Source organism: Phyllostomus discolor, chromosome 8, assembly GCF_004126475.2.
Source record: "Phyllostomus discolor isolate MPI-MPIP mPhyDis1 chromosome 8, mPhyDis1.pri.v3, whole genome shotgun sequence".
Lineage (NCBI taxonomy): Eukaryota > Metazoa > Chordata > Mammalia > Chiroptera > Phyllostomidae > Phyllostomus > Phyllostomus discolor.
This window is the reverse complement of record NC_040910.2, coordinates 58771990-58790451: the sequence shown is the minus strand read 5'-3', so window position 1 is coordinate 58790451 and position 18462 is coordinate 58771990. Positions and strand designations below refer to the sequence as shown.

General features: G+C 39.6%; 1 protein-coding gene across 2 annotated transcripts in view; it reads right to left on the bottom strand.

Moving 5' to 3' along the window:
* Positions 1 to 3202: 3202 nt before the first annotated feature.
* Positions 3203 to 18462, bottom strand: part of TRIM58 (tripartite motif containing 58) — a 48699-nt gene continuing 33439 nt past the window's right edge. The window contains exons 3-6 of one of the 2 annotated variants that reach the window (XM_028534647.2): positions 12643 to 12873; positions 10606 to 10628; positions 10415 to 10515; positions 3203 to 6196 (exon numbers count right to left, since the gene is read on the bottom strand). In XM_028534647.2, the coding sequence (XP_028390448.1) occupies positions 5607 to 6196; positions 10415 to 10515; positions 10606 to 10628; positions 12643 to 12873 (945 nt within the window). In that variant the 3' untranslated portion in view covers positions 3203 to 5606. Of the gene's footprint in view, positions 6197 to 10414; positions 10629 to 12642; positions 12874 to 18462 lie in introns of both variants that reach the window. The other variant, XM_036032806.1, reaches the window with a different exon arrangement.

Here is an 18462-nt window from a genome sequence, read left to right as displayed (position 1 = left end):
TGCCTCCTCTATCCTGAGGAAAGAATGGAGAGGAGTCCCAATGGTGATCTGAGATCATCCACAGTCCTGCACTCCAAGGAAACTTCGGAACTCACATGGGTCATTAGTACAGACACTGAGGTGTGCCATGGGCACACATCACCTCCAATCCCATGAGATCCAGACAAAAAAATGAGGACCGTGAGAATTTGTCCCTTGATATAGTAAGGACTTTTCCTCTGTAGAAGCAAAGTTAGGACTCACCCCATTGTTTTTTCATAAACATAAATACTGCTGGGTCATTTGCTCCCTTTCCCTGCTCCCAAGAATTATTATGTATCCAAAAAACAATTGAGGCATAATTAATCCCATCTTACCTGGAACAGGATTGTGTTATTTTTTTTCTGCCTTAGATCTACTGAAAATAGAATAGTATTTTGATTTTTAAAAGGAATTTTGTGTATGAAAAATAAATAACCCATTGTCCTAGATAGTGGAAAAACTTTATAGGTGCATTGATTAACATTATTATTACTAATTTAAGGAGCTAACAGGGTGAACTATTTTATTTTATTCAATTATTTAGTTTTATTTGGGGATTTAAAAGGAAAATGTCAGTATATGTCAATTTATACTTCTTCTCACATCTATTTACTTTTAAAAATGTTTAAATTGAATTTGTTGGGGTGACATTGGTTAATAACATTATATAGGTTTCAGGTGTACAATTCTGTAATACATCATCTGTGTATTATATTGTGTGTTCACCATCCCAAGTGAAGTCTCTTCTGTCACCATTTATTCCATCCCCGCTTCCCTCTTGTAATCACCATACTGTTGTCTGTGTCTATGAGTTTGTTTGTTTGGCCTAATCTCTTCAGTTTCAAAAACTGACTAAGAGGACATTGAACAAGTATCATGAACTCCTGATTTATCTGATTGTGTATATATGACCTGTCTTAATGTTGTTGCAGAGGCAAATGTGATATCAAAAGACTGAATATTTAAATACTCATACAGTAAATAAATGAATAAAAATTGAGTTCTTGCAATCAACCAAGCAATATCAGAGCAAAACTATACTTGTTTGGGTCAATTGACTAAGGACTATGTCAAAATAGTTATTTGAGTACTTTTGGGTAGATACAGTCACAGAATCAGGGCATGAGAATATTGTGTGCAGGTGAGTATGCAGAACCTGTAGATGTGAGAATGTACATCCTGAACCACATGCACGTCACCCTGCCCTCTTCCTTGTACAGTGGCAGAGCAGATCTCCAGAAACATGCACAATGGGTCAGTGTTTGGAGAGCAAGCGGTTTTAATAAAGCTCAGTGTCCCAATTCATCTGCCCTTTGAGACAAAGTTGAAACTGCTACTCTAAATTAGCTTCATTCCTTCTGCCAGCTGATAAAACTGTTTTACTGCCTGCTCCCTACCAGCTCCACATATCACTGTCCTCCCAATACCTTGCATTCAGGGCCTTCCCAACATGCTAGAAAACAACATAACTAGCTGTTTAGTTAATTCACTCAACAAAACAGTCACTCCATTGTGGGGTGGCAGTTGGGCAAAACTATCTAATTAGATTTAAATAAATCATCCAGTTTCTAATAAACTGTAGACATAGAAACTAGACTCTGATGCTAGGGGGTGGCTTTTTAGCCATTCTTTATAATAATATGGGCTAGAAAAAATCTAATGTCTAATCACAGAGGAGCACATGGTCGTAGGGGAGTGAGGACGAGGAAAGGAGGTGGCAGTGCTGTAAAGTTCAGATGAAAAAGGACCCATGGAGCATGAGTCATTTAAAAAAAAAGGTTTTAGTCCATAGAATTTTATTTTTTTTTTAAAGATTTTATTTATTTTTCAGAGAGGGAAGGAAGGAGAAAGAGAGAGAGAGAGAAACATCAATGTGTGGTTGCTGGGGGTCATGGCCTGCAATCCAGACATGTACCCTGACTGGGAATCGAACCTGCGACGCTTTGGTTCGCAGCCCGTGCTCAATCCACTGAGCTACGCCAGCCAGGGCTAGTCCATAGAATTTTATAAACTATTCCCCAGGTTTCTAGTGAGTACAAGAGAGGTGGTGTGTGGTGTGTGTTTGTGGCAATGCGTGATTCGAGGTGTCATTGTGTTGCCATAAGCTGCAGGGAATCAAAGCTACAGGTGGCTCTGTGGGGCCAGACCTGGACAGGGCAGCTCACTCTGTCACTAGACTTCATCACCTCTGCAAACACAGCCTTCTATTCAAATTTTCTCTGTATCTAAGAGTTGATTTTATTCATTTAGCACTTGACATTAAACTTTATGGGTCAGTAATGAATTATAAATAATAATGATACTACATTTCACAACATACTTTCAGCTCAGACATTTAATTCTGAAACCCTAACAACACAATCATTTATTTATACAGCAAGTATGTAGTGAGTGATATGACTGACAAACCAGTATTTGAGGTGCTTGGGCAATGCCCACCATTCTGCTATCAACAGGCAAAGACCCCTTCCTACAGTTCTTAATTCTACAAAAAAAAAGGGGCAAAAACAACCAAATGAAATGAACTAATTAATAAGACAGAAGTGGAACACATTACAACTTGGCAAACAATATATTGGAAAATAGAGCCTCCACTAGGACTAGCCAAGGGTACTGGGAGGGTGGGTCTGGGGTGGGGAATGGCTGTACAGTCCTCACTTAGAAGATGGGTTTGAACAGGCTTGAAGGATTCAGGGAATGAGCAGAGAGGACATTTGGGGAAAGGGCACTGCAAGTAGAGGGCACAACTGGGAGAAAGGCCTGATAATGGGAAGTGACCAGTAGGGATTCAGGGTCAGATGCAATAGGATGAAAAGGGGGAGAGGAGTGAGACAGGATCAGAGAAGGAACTGCATTCACACCTGAGGGCTCACTGTAAGATTTTGGCTTTCTCTCTGAGTTGAATGAGAAGTCATTGTGATGACACTACTATCTTGGGCACTAAAAGGATGAGTCCAGCTGCTGCATTGAGAACAGATGTGAAAGAGGCCAGAGTATAGCCAATATTACACTGTTAGGAAACTCATGCAGAAACCCCAAGGGAGAGGAGGGGAGTTCAGGCCAAGGGTGCAGCAGGCAGAGGTAGAGAGAGCTGCCAGGGCTCTGATGATGTTGTGAAGGGAGAGCCATCAGCATTTGCTTATAAGCTAAATGTGGGACAGTGAAATCAGCCAGATTTTTTACTTGACCAATCGAAAGAATAGTTGTCATCCATTTAGATAGAGAAGGCTCTGTGTGTGTGTGTGTGTGTGTGTTCATTAGAGGAAGGCTTAGAGGACAGTTTAGAGCCAAGTTTTAGGTATGTCAACTTAAACATGCATTTTGATGAGCAGTTGACAGTTGAATATAGAAGTCTGATATTCAGGAGAAACAATGGAGAAGAAAGTAAAAGGATGGTCAAGAAATCAATATGGATTTAGAGGATGTTACTGGTAGTGAACTAGAATTCCAGAGAAAACATTAGAGACCTTTTAGGATTGGGTGGGAAGGAGAATGGTCATACTAGGAGATTCACAAAGCTTTGTGGCTCTTCAAATCCAAAGGAAAAACAAAGACTTAACTTAGTTTAATGACTCAAATATATTACGATAAAATGCACATTTAGATGCAAGGATTCAAGGGAGATGGTAGAGACCAGGATACTAGCTTTCAAGGTTGAGGTGGCATTTCTGGGATCCTTGTTCCTCCCTTAGAGTGGGTAGGAGGCCTGTGCTGCTGGATTTGTCCCTGCACATTAGGCTTCCTCATCCTGATGAATGGAGCCCCCAGGAAAGTGGAATCTCAGGCTGATGACTCTGTGCTGCCCAATTTCCATGAAGAAGGTGTTGTACTGCTCTGAGTGTATGTTCTACATCATGATTCCTGTCACTCAGGAGTGACCTTGCCATGACATGGGCATTCTGCTGCTAACCCCTGATGATGGAGAGCTATGGGCTGAGGCCCAGATCAGGTGTCTCTTTTCTAACCAGATCATGCATGGGCAGGCCTTAGGGCATGCATGGTCTGTAAAATAGCAAGAGAGATGTAAGGGTATGGTACTATCATCTATATTTGCAAGTGAGAGATGGAGAGTGAAAATGTCTGCTTAGAATCAAATATAAGTGTGTTAAATGTGAATGTAGAAATTTTAGCTTAATCCAGTATTCATCAATAAGTAAGAGAGATCCATCTAGAAATGGAGTTTGATGAGCTTGCTCCATTTCTAACGTTATTAGTCTCCATAATGCTCCTCCAAATACAAAATGCCTAGAAAACAATGTTTCAAAACCCAGAAAAAAATATTAATAATGTTATTGGAAAGTAAGTGAAAAGATTTTAGTAAAAAAAAAAAAAAATCTCCTGGAAGAGATAAACACTGTAAAATTCCAGGTGGAATTAGAGGAGGATTAAAGTTTTAGCAAAATTATTAGCATAACATTAAACAAATTTACATTAGTTAATCATTATTTAGCATTTACACATTTAGCATTTAAGCATTTAAGTAATTTAGCACTTGGTTAGCAACTATTTACTAGACACAGATACACAAAAATAGAGTGGCAAAGTTAGCTTTCAATGACAAGAATTTTATTGGGAACATACAGAATATACTTTAAAATAAGTCAAATATTATTGTTTCTTCATCATCACCATCTTTATATTCAAATTAAGTAGCAACGTTGAATTTTAACCAATCATACCAATCATGACCTTAAAAACCATAACATTGTGAGGTCAATATCATTGTTCCAGGTATAGCCGATAGTGAGGGAGTTATATGTTTGAGCTCTTACAACCAATAAAGAGCTAGGTCAAACTAGTTGAATCATAGTTCTAAGAAATCCCTACCCTAAAACATGTATGCAAAGATAAAGGAAAAAATTGCATTCCCAGTGGGGTATGGTGTAGGTTTCAGTGATGTTAGATTCAGACGAATGGGGTTCATAATCCTCAAAAATTAGTCCCAGAATGGAGAACTTAAAAGTAATTGAACAGTCATAGCAATTGTAAATATATAAAGGAACGGTTCTCAATAAATTAATCTAGAAGGAAATGGAAGGTAAGACAAAACAAGTATCACACAAAAAAGAAGCAAGAAACAGAGGAAGAGAGGGAGACAAAAAGACACAAAGGCAAAGGAAAAGAAGAGAGAGAGAGAGAATGAGAGAGAAGAAGAAAAATAAAGAGGAGAAACATAATCAAGAGTCTGATGCTAGAATAATATTGGAGAGTTCTCAATCTGTTTAAAAACTGCCATTTCTAGTTGTTAATACATGGAAGACTTGGACTGAAAGGATGTTGAAAGGAATGAGAAATTATAATGAATGTGTAGATATGTTTAATACAAGATCCATTCATCTGAAGACACTTAATAAGAAAGCATGTGGAGCCATCTTGGATAAAAACTGTTGAGAATATTCCATTTCTAATATTACTGTATTTCACAATGCTCCCCCAAGAGCAAATATTTCATATTTTTCTTTTGTCCCTATGGGAAAAGTTCCATAGCAACAATGACTAAAGTACTGCCCTAAATGGGGACATTGTATATCCTCCACTCCACACCAGCAAACTGCTATGATTGGAGTGTATCTCGGGACAGAATGTTAGGAATAGTTATCTGCAGCATTAGAAGCAGGGTCAGGATGACAGCTGGATGCACAAATTCCTGAGTCTACTTCTGTCATAGGTGGCAAGACAAGAGGAGTCATGTCACAGATGAAAAAGTAAGGTCGGAGAACACCAGTGAACAGTTGGTTGAATGTATAGATGTAAGATCCATTTGTGATGTTGTAAAAAGAGATTTCACCTGCTTCATAGTCCAAGAAAATCCCAATGCAACAAGGCCGTTCTAGGTGGATGAGAGGCACCGATGGGGAGGCAAGGACCATGTACTCATCGCCTTTCAGCAGCCACATGGCCCAGACTCCGTTCTCAGGAGACGGTGTGGTTTCCCCCTTTCTTGGCACTGTGTCTTGACAGACTCCTAAACCCCACTCTGCTTTTTCTCCCACCAGGACTTCCCAGTAATGCCTTCCTGATGAGAAGTTCTGCAAACCCAGGACACAGGGCCACGTGTCAAATCGCTCAGGGTTGTTGGGGACATCCCTCCACAGCTCTGCATCTTGCACACTGTGCAGATCAGCAGTCAAGAGGAGGCTAGGGTGTGCTGTGGCAGGGTCCAGCTTCACATCAACTGCAGAAAGGATTTTGTGGGACATGTAAAAGAATGGAAAATGCTGGTAAACACTTAGGAAGCCATTACACTGAGGAGAATGATCACAACATCCCTCATTCCCTCTTTAACAGCTGCTAGAGAAAATACAGTAAATATTTCCCCTTGCAGGTCAAAGAGAACATTATTCATTCCTTTGGGTGTATTCCACTGCTAGTCTGCACCCAGGGATCACTCCTGCCCCATGAAGGCAGAACCGCCGGTGCTGACTGAACAAGCGCAAGACCACTCACACCCAAAGCACCTACGGGCTCTGAGCAATATCTTTTTGCATTTAAAGTGAAATTTAAAAACCACATAGGGTGTATTTTTCTTTATTTACAAAAGCTATGAGAAAAAAATTATTTATATAAAATACACCATTTTCAAAGCTATGTTATTGTGATAGGCAGAATTCTGAAATAGAACCCATGACCTCAGATCCTGGTGGTACTTTCATGATTGTTATACTCTATGACAAGAGGGAGATTATCTGGGTGAGTCTAATATAGTAACATCATTTTTAAAAATATTTTTTATTTATTTTTAAAGAGAGGGGAAGAGAGGGAGAAAGAAAAGGAGAGAAACATCAAAATGTGGTTGCCGCTCACGTGCCCCTTACTGGGAACCTAGCCTGCAACCCAGGCATGTGCCCTGACTGGGAATCAAACCTTTAGTTCACAGGCCAGAGCTCAGTCCACTGAGACACACCAGCCAGGGCCAATTTTTTTTTAAAAATCAGAAAGATTTCTCTGGTTACTGTGCTGATGGCAAAGAGAAGTCAGAAATTTAAATTTGATTTGTCATCACTGCCTTTAAAGATGAAGGGGAAATCCCATGAGAAGAAAGGCAAGTGACCCCCTGAGGAACTGGGGATCTCAGTCCTACAGCTGCCTGGAAGTGCTTTATGCTACCAAGTGATGTAAGATTGGAAGTGACTCTTCCCCAGACCTTTCATAGAAGTCTAGTGTGGCCAACAACTTCATTTTGATCTTGTGAAACCCTAAGCAGAGAAGCCAGCTGACCCCAGCTGTAAGACTTATCTGCAGAACCTTAAGCTAATAAATGGGTGTGGTTTCAAACATCTAAGTCTGTGGCAACTTGTAGGCATCAATAGGACACAAATACTGATACTGGGAAGTTCCAGTGAGATTGATGTGAAATTTTAGTTGTAGTTATTAATAAGTAAAGCTACACATGGAATCTCCTCAGTGAAGAAGGAATAATGTAAAATATTCAGTTTTCTCTTTACAAACACTCAAAAATAGTAAATTTAATTAATATAGTTTCATTTGTAATATCACGGTGGCAAACATTACTACTGTGATTGCTATTATTTGTCTCTAAATCATGTCTCATGATGTTTTGTTAATATTCATACCTAAGTGAGTCATGCAGGTAGCTCACCATCTATGCTCACACATGAAACTACCTCAAGGTGGCCATTATCACCCACATTATAGACAACAAGACTGAGAGTTAAGAGCTTCATGTGATTTTCCCAAACTTGGAACTGAAAATAGCAGAGCTTAAACACGGGTCTCCGTGGGGTCGTTAAACCTATTTGACATGCTATATCTCACACATCAGTCCTGCTCCAGCTGCCTTCTTTATTCCATTTATAAGAAAAAAAAGTCTGTGCACTGCTTTTTAATACAGTCTGTCTCCAACTCCTCTCTTGAACTGAACCACTCACCTAACCGAGCCACCTAACCGAGCCACTCCTGTCCATCTCCCCAATGGCTTCCAGAATAGTGTGAGATGGACATTTTATATGACTTTTCTGTGGCACTTAACACTGCTGAGAAACACTTTGTCCTGGAGAACCTCCCTTCTCTTTGCCGAACAACAGTCATCACCTTTCCCTCCCTCTCTACTCACCACCCCTTCTTGGTTATCTTTGCTGCTTTTTCCTCTTCTCCTCCGTCACCTCTGGAAAAGCCAATGGTCTCAGGACTGGAACCTCTTCTCCCTTTTTCAGCTCACTCCCATGTGTTCTGGCTGGCTGGCTCTGTGCTTTAATTGAATTTCAATCATTTGCTTACTGATTCCAAATGCACAGTTCTAGCCTAGACCTTTCTCCTGAAATTCAGTCTTAGTAAATTCATCTGACAATCTGACATCTACATTTGGATATTCAACATTCTTTATTATTATTCTTTATTATTCAACCCAGCTTCCCTCCTTCTGTCTTACCTGCAGCAATACTGTCAATGAAAATGGCAACTTCATTATGTCAATTCCAGAGGATTAAAGTTGGAAACTACTCATAAGTCTTCTCTTTGACATCTCATGTCTAATTGAGCAGCACATCTTCCCAGCTCTGTCTTCAAAATATGCCAAGATCCGGTCTCTTTCTCAGCACCCCCAGGGCAAGTCCACAATCAACTCTAACTGAAGTATTACAAAGGTCCTAACTGCTTTTCCCACTTCAAGCCTTGCCCCTCTCTAACTGACTCTGAGTTAAGTGCACAGAGTGAGCTCCACAAAATGAACAAACCCTGCTATTCCTCTACTTACAACTTTTCACTGATTGCCTAGTTCACTCAAAGGCAAGGCATCCTGCCCAGTGGCCTACCTATAGGGTCCTCTACTCCTGACCCGACCACCACAGCATGGGCCTCCTCACAAGTCCTGGAAGACAACTCCCATTCCTCCCTTCTCCAGATCAGGTGTGTGCTGCACTCACACATCCCTGCTGGGTGAGGTCTTCCTCGATTGCCAAAATCAAAAGTTGATGCCCTACTCCCAGAACTTCTTGTCACCCTTATCTTTCTCTTTGTTTTCAATATTCTGTATCATCTTCTAACAATACAAAGGCATATTGAGTAATTTAAGTAAATTTGAGCAACATGAAGCTTAGGTTTGTAGCATTTTTGTTGTTTTTCAATGATATAGTCCAATGCTTAGAATAGTAGCTGGCATAATACTTTTAAATACTGCATATTTGTTGAATGTATTAACTGATTATTTAATTCTATAAATGTCACTGGGAATATGAGGACATGTATTCTGAGAGTGTAATGATTAAAAGAATTTGCACAGTTGTTATATATGAATTTGCCTATCAGAATATAGGTTAAATCATTGAACAAGACTACTAATGATCGGTTTTCTCACTATGGGACAAAACTGGTGTTTCCCATTGAGTAGTGAAACCCCTATATAGTCATAGTGTTTTTTCATTACTTGGTATAAGTTGGATTAAAAAAGAAATTTAAAAATTGAATCTGGACTGTTTTAAAGAATAACATAATCAGTCCTAGCCAGTGTGGCTCAGTTGATTGGAGCATCATTCATAAACTGAAAGGTCGCAGGTTCACAGTCAGAACACATGCCTGGGTTGTGGGTCCAGTCCCTGGTTGAGGGCATGTGAGAGGCAACAGATTGATGTTTCTTTACCTCCCTTCCCCTCTCTCCAAAATCAATAAGCATATCCTCAGGTGAGGATTAAAAAAAAAAACATAATCAGACAAAAGCAATTAATTTATGATGCCATAATTATTCCTACATAATAAGAATTGACTAAATATTTTTAGCTTTATGAACTTTCTAATTTAAGCAACTCATCAAATTGACAGTTAATAAAATAAACCAAAGTTAATATTTGATACTCTGCAATGCTTTTATATTGATGTTCTTTATTCTGCTTTCAAATGTTTCCTTTAGTCTTTCAAATAATATTGTTTTATCATTCTAATAAACAAAAAATGCAGATTTGTTGGAGCTATTGTTACTCCTGTCACAGCTCCTGAGCCCACTGTTCTAACCAAATGTTGCATCTATGGCATCAGGACTGTTCATACCATCCCCGTCCCCTTTCCTCTGAGCATGGTGCTCTCTCCCATCCCCTTACAGACTGGCATTGCCATGGGGGCTCCCTTCCACCAATAACATTGTTAGGGGAGCCATGAGCACCACACCTGCATGCATGCCTTCAGGAGCAGGGCCTCATTCACCATAACCTCACCCTCCTGCGTGACTACCAGCAACTGCAAGGATGTGGGCTGTATACATGGGCCTCAGAGTGAGAGATATGAAACCAAACCCTCCACTATCCTGTAATAAACCAATAAAATGACCTCAGAAAAAACTTGGCTGACTTTTGTCACTACACTTCAGGTTCTGCTTGCACCTGCTTGGTGTAGAAGCAGCAAGGCACAAGACACCACATCCCCCAAGCACTAAGATGCAACCTACCTTGGAATTTTCTCAACATTTCTCTCATCCCAGGGATGCGACACATTGTCTTCAGCTCCAAGGGGATAGTCTCCAGTTCCAGCTGTGTAACACTCTTACTTCTAGGAAGAGCACATAACCCACAGTTCTCAACACCCACCAACCTCCTCAGCCTCTTCCAACCCATCCTCTGCTCCAGAAAGTATACATACCGGCTCAAGACTCCTCTCACACCCTGGAAGTAGAAGGAAAATACAAGCATGTGTGAGTTTGATGTCAAAATTGCTTTTGACAGACTGGGAACTAACCATGAACATCTGTTTGGAAATTATTAAAAATCACTAAACTATTAAGATAAAGTATAAGAGACATGAATCTCTCTTAATAAAAAACATAAAATAGGTTGCTGTTGAATTTTCTCATGAATTTAAAATAGTAGAATCAGTTTGCTTCTATGGAAATAGAATCAGGCTACAGAAAGTTTAGGCTAATTCTCATGATATCTACCAATTTTAATTATTTTGCAAATTGATAATTCTGACATTTAGATATTTAATAAAATGTTACATTCTGTAACAAATGTATGCAGAATTGGGGTAAAAATAGATCTTAAATATCTGCAGAATATGTTTGAGACACAGTGAAAGGTATAGGCATAAAATGTTACTTTCAATGTCTCTGCTTAAACAAAAAACACAAATTCCTCATTTTTTGAACCAACATACCTATCTATGGATTCATATGTGAGCAGTTTCCTATGTGGATAAAAACAGAAGTCAATAGTATCAAGCATCAGTTTATCTCAAAGTAGATTATTAAATAAATCAACTGTATTACATTTCTCCTCTCCCTCTAAAAATGTTTACCTATAAGTTTAATTTTTATAAAGTATGGAAGTGATTCATTTTACTTTTTATGGCAGGCCTGGTTCTTGGCCGTGGGATGTAAAATGCAGCCTGTTGGTAATGGGGATGAGAAGAAGAGGTGAGGATGAAAATAAAAATAAATTATTTGAGTTTATCTTCCCTAAAACTTGTATCATCAATCAATTTTAACATTTATTTGGTGCTAATGAATGGTCATTTTAAATAAGTTAGTTATGTCCTGAAATATAAGAAAATGAATGTTGTTAAAAATGCTCAAGTTCTTGTGTTTACCTCCTGTATGAAATTTTTTTTAAAATTCCTTTCTGACTTTTAGGTTGCTCAGAAGGAAATAGGTATAGCAATAATAACAACAACAGTAATATTTTTTTACTTATCTGTAGGTATTTTGAATACAAAATGGGTAAAATTAAATATAAATGCTTTGTAAATTCTTCATTTAATTACTTCCACTGTGCTTAGTTACCATTCTTGTGGATGAGGATATGAATCCCTTAGTTTAGAAACCTCTGCATAAGTCAGTGGAGATGAGACAGAATAAAGTGTGCCCAGGAAATTTCTATTACAGTGGTTCTATCACAATGACACGTATCCATCAGTGAGGGATTTCCCAATTCTCTGGGATTAATGCCTTCATGGAGGATTAAAATGAGTGTGTCCTCCCCCCTGTATTTGTCTATTCTATAATCCCATACAGAATGTGTGCAAACTGCATGGCACCTGTGTACTTGCTACTGTGCCCGAACAGGCTTGTAATTGGCTTTTGCTTTAAATTTTAAGATGAAAATTCCAACCTGGACATTTAAAATTTATTTACACACTTGTCTCTTCCCTGAGGCAGGTTACCAAAGACTTTCTGAATTGGCCATCGCTAAATACAACAATATATAGTAATTGACAGAATGAAAGGTTTTAAGAAGTGCTTTTTTTTTTTTTCCCCAGCCCTGGCTGGTGTAGTAGCTCAGTGGACTGAGCGCCAGCCAGTGAACAAAAGGGTCGCTGGTTTGATTTCCAGTCAGGGCAAGTGCCTGGTTTGCAAGCCAGGTCTGGAGTGGCTGGGTGTGGAAAAGACAAGCACTTATCGATGTTTCTCTCCCTTTCTCTCTCTTTCCTTTCCCTTCTTTCTAAAAATAAAATAAAATATTTTTAAGTGTTTTTCGGCCAACATAGTGTAGATTGTCATTTTTCTGTTTAATCTTATGCAACTAATCTGGTTAGTTTTAATTTTCAAAAATATTTCGGTTTTTCTGTTCAATGTGAACTATTATATGGTTCTATAGGATACCCTGAAACTGATGCGGTCCCATAGAGATCGGAGGTGTCCTTTCCATGTAGTTGCGAGCGCAGCAGCTGCAGAGGCCTTACCTCCATTAGGTCCAGGGCTGGGTGACTGCAGCGGTCGTTCAGTTCCTGTGCCAGCTCGGACAGCACCTGGCCGTGCTGCACCAGCTGTCTCTGGCAGTTGCGGAGTCTCTGCAGGGTGGCGCGTTCCTCCTGCTCCAGCTGCCGCAGCTGCAACCGCTCCTCCTGACCAAGGAAGCCTCGGTACTTCTCAAACTCAAGTCTGAAGCGCTGTCTCTGAGTTTCCACTTTCTCCTGGAAGGCGAAGTACAGCTGCTGCTGCCTCCCTGGGTGGTGAGGCCTGAAAAGGCTGGGTCCTATGTGAGCTCAGCTCCCCTAGTCTGGGGACTTACTGGCTCATTTTATTTTCTTTTTTTTTTTCCTTTTTTTTTTATTGTTCAATTATAGTTGTCCTATTATCCCCCCATTACTCTCTTCAGCCCTACACCCCCACCTCCCACATTCATATGATCTCAACCTATATGTGGAACCTAATCAACAAAGTAAAGCCAGCAAAATAGAACCTGAGACATGGAAATAAAGAACAAACTGACAGTGACCAGAGGGGAGGTGGGAGGAGGGTAATGGGGGAAAGAACGGGGAAGGGTCATCAAGGAAGATGTATAAAGGACCCATGGACAAAGACAATGGAGAGAGGGAAGACTGAATCACTGGCTCATTTTAAAAGCATACAGGAACCAGAGGCCGCTACGTGACACGTGGCCTTACAGAGATTTCAAGCTGAGAGTTTAAGAAAGACATGGATTTGGACTTGGGGGCAATGTACTTCTACATTCAAGTTTCAGCACCATATACAAAAAATGGGAAAAGAGGAGTAAGGGTATTAAAATTAAATGGCCACTAAATTCTCAAGTGCAGTCACTAACACAGAAATTGAAATTTTCTATCAGAGGGGTCACTAGAAAGAGCACTGCCAGGAACAGTGGGGTCATGAAGAGACATCAGGGACCTTCGTTTGTACATATGAACAAAGAAAGGCTCAGAACTTAGAGAATATCAATGTCCCTCCCCATTCCTGCATCCAGTAACCCTGGGGCCAGGGTTCTCTGCAGAGCCCAGAGTGCTAAGCAGTCCAGTGACTGCAGGTTTAACCTCAGGGAATTAATTTGATCTCAACTCAAATCTTGCCTTTATGGTTTTTGAATAGACTCAAGGAGAACACTGTGATACTGCATTATTATATCTAAACTGAGTGTAATAGGCAAGCAATTCTACCATAGTCTCTCCACAATTTTAATTCCCTAGCCCACTTTTAAATATGACAACATCTTGGTTTGATTAAAGAGCATAAGCTATCACCTTTAAACATTAATAATAGTTTTCCTCAAATACCATAGGACTCAACTCCTCCCTCCAATTTCCCATCTCTACATCTGTCTACCACTTTCTAAATGACCAGATTTATATAATAACCTCACCTCTTCAAATGAACAAACTCTGAATTCCATAATCTGATCTAGAAGTACAACTCAGCTAATTTCTCCAGATGCTGGAGGCTATGCAGAGTGGGGGTGATAACTCAGTCACAAATGGGGCATGAGGGATGATGTGGTGAGAAGGGGTTTGGGTGCAATGCATTTTTCTCTCACATTATCATTTTCAGTACTATAATTATATCTACAGACATAGGCAGGAAAAGGGTTTTGTAGAATTTAGAATTCATCGTATTATACCTATGCTTGTGCCTTTGGCTCACATGAATACATTCTCAATAATAAAGATCATACAGATTTACTTGGCTTAGAACAGGAAACTAGTATCACCTCTACTTTAGAATTACCAGTGTGGATTTTTTAAAATGCAGGACCAAGATCTTGATGAGGAGGTTTCTGATTAAGTAAGTCTGTGGTCAGGTCAGGATTATTAACCTAACAAGTACAAAAATTATCAATAAATGTGTGGCTTTGCATATGAAAATATAGCTATGGAAAACATCTCAGAAGAAAAATGTGCCAAAAGTGGTTCTTACGAAAATATCTGTCTGAGGATATAGCATAAGACCCTGTTATCAAGAAAAGGAGAGAACTAGAAAAAAAATGACCAGAGAATGGTTATGTGCAGGGGGACAAAGAATACCAAAAATCTCAAGTTCCATTCAAGACCAAAATGTAGGTGGACATGGTGCTCACTCCTCCCATGAACACATCCAAATTACAACTAAATTATAGAATAATTAACCTGGAAAACCATCTAAAGACTGGCTGAATAGAAGTTCTATAACAGAAGAAGCCACATCAAGACTGGTAGAAAGAATAAAGATACAAAAAGGGCTAGTCCCCACACCCATGTGCAGTGACTGGGAATCAGGAGGGATACTTCAGCTGCAGAGGTCCCACCTGAGGAGGAAGGGGTCTCAATCCCACACCAAGCTTCCCAACCCATAGCACCAGTGCCAAAAAAGAGGGGCCCCACAACATCTGGCTGTGAAAATCAATGAGTCCTTTTCTTAACCTAAAAATAACTGACATTTTTAGGAAGAATCCCTGAAACATTCCAAAGGATCTCCACTCCCCCCTCTCTTTATTTAAAAAAAAGGAAAATAAGCTAATTAAGTCTATTTGAGTTGCTAACATTACATGAGAAACATTGTCAAATAAATAATTATGTTATACTTGTATGTATATATTATTACTATTATTAAAATAAATGTCCTAGAAATTTAAAAAATTACAACTAAACTATAGAACAATCATCATTCAAAACCATCAGAAATTGAGCTGGATGGAAGTCCTACAACTGCGGAATTAAAGAAGAAACCACAGTGATTCAACTTTAAGAACATTTAAAGTTGTCCCAGAGGTTTCTAGCCTCTCCTCATTTTTTTTTTTGAATTCTTGTTTCTTCAGTCTGTTCTGGTTAAATGTTTATTTCTTCCTTCTGATTCAAAAGTTGTTGATTTGAGGCCTGATTTCCTTCCCTTCACTTTTGGTTCCCTGTATATTTTCCTTTATTTTACTTTGTATAGCCTTAATTTCTTCCTCCATTTTGTGACCAAGCTCAATCATCTCTGTGAACATCCTGATTTCCAGTGTTTTGAACTCTGCATCAAATGGGTTGGCTATCTCTTCATTGCTTACTTGTATCTTTTCTGGAGCTTTGATATGTTCTTTCATTTGGCCATATTTTTTGTCTCGGCATGCCTGTCAGGTAGCAAGGGGCAGAGCCTTAGGTATTCACCAGGGCAGGGTAACCCTCTTTGCTGCATTGTGGCACTATGTGTGGGGGAGGGGTCTGAGAGGGAACAATGCTGCTTCCTCAGTAACAATAAGTGACAAAAGAGTTCTGGCCAAGATGGAAGCATAGGCAGAAATGCTTTGCTTCCTTATACAACCAGAAGAATGATAACAACCAATTTAAAAACAAAGAACTACCAGAACTACCAGAAGAACATTTGCATGGAAGTCCAACAACCAAGGAGTTAAAAAAAACATTCAGCCAGATCATAGGAGGGGCAGAGATGGGCAGCTGGGCAGACAGGACACACAGCAACACTACAGCTGGAGGACCAGGGTGGACAAGGCAGCAGCTGGCTGACTGTGTGGGCAATCCCGCCTTCATGCAGACAAGCCTGGAGGAACAGCGGGAGACTGAGACAGACCGCAAAACCCAGGGTTTCAGTGTGGGAAACTAAAGACACAAAACCCCAGGCTGTAAAAAAATCTGTGGGGATTATGGTGGTGGGAGAAACTCCCGGCTTCACAGGAGAGTCCATTGGAGAGACCCACAGGATCCTAAAACATACACTAACATACCTACTTGTGAATCAGCACCTGAAAGGGCACAAACTGCTTGTGGGAAGCAAGGGAAGTGAAAGTGGGTCAAGAGCAGAGCAAGCAGCATTATTTCCTCTTACTGCTTCCTCACAGACAGTGCCACAAAACAGCAAACAGGGTTGCTCTGCCCTGGCGAATACTTACACATGTAAACTCTGCCCCTTACATGTAACAGGTGCACCAAGACAAAGAAACGTGTCCTAAATGAAAGAACAGATCAAAACTCCAGAAAAAGAATTAAGTGATAAGGAGATAGACAACCTGTCTCATGCAGATGTCAAAATACTGGTAATCAGGCAGCTCACAGAATTGATTGAGCTTGGCCACAAAATGAAGAAAGAAATGGAGTCTAAACAAAGTGAAATAAAGGAAAATATACAAGGAATCAACAGTGACAGGAAAGAAACCAGGACTCAAATCAATGATTTGGAACAAAGGGAAGAAAGAAATATCCCACCAGAACAGAATGAAGAAGGAAGAATTCAAAAGAATGAGAAGAAGCTTAGGAAGACCCAGGATAACTTTAACCACTCCAACAACCAAATCATGGGAGTGTCAGAAGGAGAATAACAGCAAGAAATGGAAAACTTATTTGAACAAATAATGAAGGAAAACTTCCCCAATCTGGCAAAGGAAATAGACTTCCAGGAAGTCCAGGAAGCTCAGAGAGTCCCAAAGAAGTTGGACCCAAGGAAGCACACACCAAGGCACATCATCATTAAGTTACCCAAGATTAAAGATAAGAAGATAATATTAAAAGCAGCAAGAGGAAAGGAGACAGTTACCTACAAAGGAGTTCCTATAAGACTGTCAGCTGATTTCTCAAAAGAAACCTTATAGGCAAGAAGAGGCTGGAAAGAAGTATTTGAAGTCATGAAAGACAAGAACCTACATCCAAGATTACTCTATCCAGCAAAGCTATCATTTAGAATGGAAGGGAAGATAAAGTGCTTCCCAGACAAGATGAAATTAAAGGAGTTCACCTCACCAAGCCCTCATTATATGAAGTGCTAAAGGGACTAGTCTAAGAAAAAGACCCAAAACTATGAACAATAAAATGACAATAAACTCACAGCTATCAACAACTGAACCTAAAAATCAAAAACTAAGCAAACAGTAAAACAGGAACAGATTCACTGAAATGGAGATCACATGAAGGGTTATCAGTGGGGAGGAGAAAAGGGAAAATGGGGGGAAAGGTGCAAGGAATAAGAAGCAGAATAGGTAGGTACAAAATAGACAGATGGAGGTTAAGAATAGTATGGGAAATGGAGAAGCCAAAGAACTTATATGTACAACCCATGGACATGAACTTTTAGAGGGTTGGAGTGCTGGGGGGTGAGGGTGGTGGTACAGGGAAGAAAGCAATAAAGGGGAGAAAAAAATTGGGACAACTGTAATAGCATAATTAATAAAATGCACTTTTAAAATATTTTTAAAAGGAGACAAAAGACATTATATAATGATGGGGGAATCAATCCAAAAGAAAATATAACCCTTGCAAGTATTAATGTACCCAGTATAACAACATCTAAATATATAAGATAAATATTGATGGAGATAAATGGAGATATGAACAGTAATAAGATCATAGTAGGGGACATCAATTCTTCATGGACATCATTAGATAGATTTTCCAGACAGAAAATCGAGGGTGTAGCCTTAAATGACACATTACATAAGTGGAATTTTTCACATACTTTTAGAGCATTTTACCTCAATGTAGCGGAATATACATTCTTTTCAAGCTCACATGAAACATTTTTCAGGTTAGACCACATGTTAGGTCCCAAAACAAGTCTCAGTGAATTTAAGAAGATTAAAATAATATCAACAAAAGATATCTGAGGAATGGTGGTGTGAAAGATTCCCTTGGTCTCTCCCCATGAATTTTCAAAAATTGTAACAGCTATAACTGAATAAAGAATTATCTGCTCAATGTACCCACATGGCAGAGAGAACTGAACCATCTAAAGGTAGGTGATTTGGAACAAATGGGGGAGGTGAGAAGGGAAAAGAACAGAGCCATGGGAGCAGCCCTGCAGCTGGG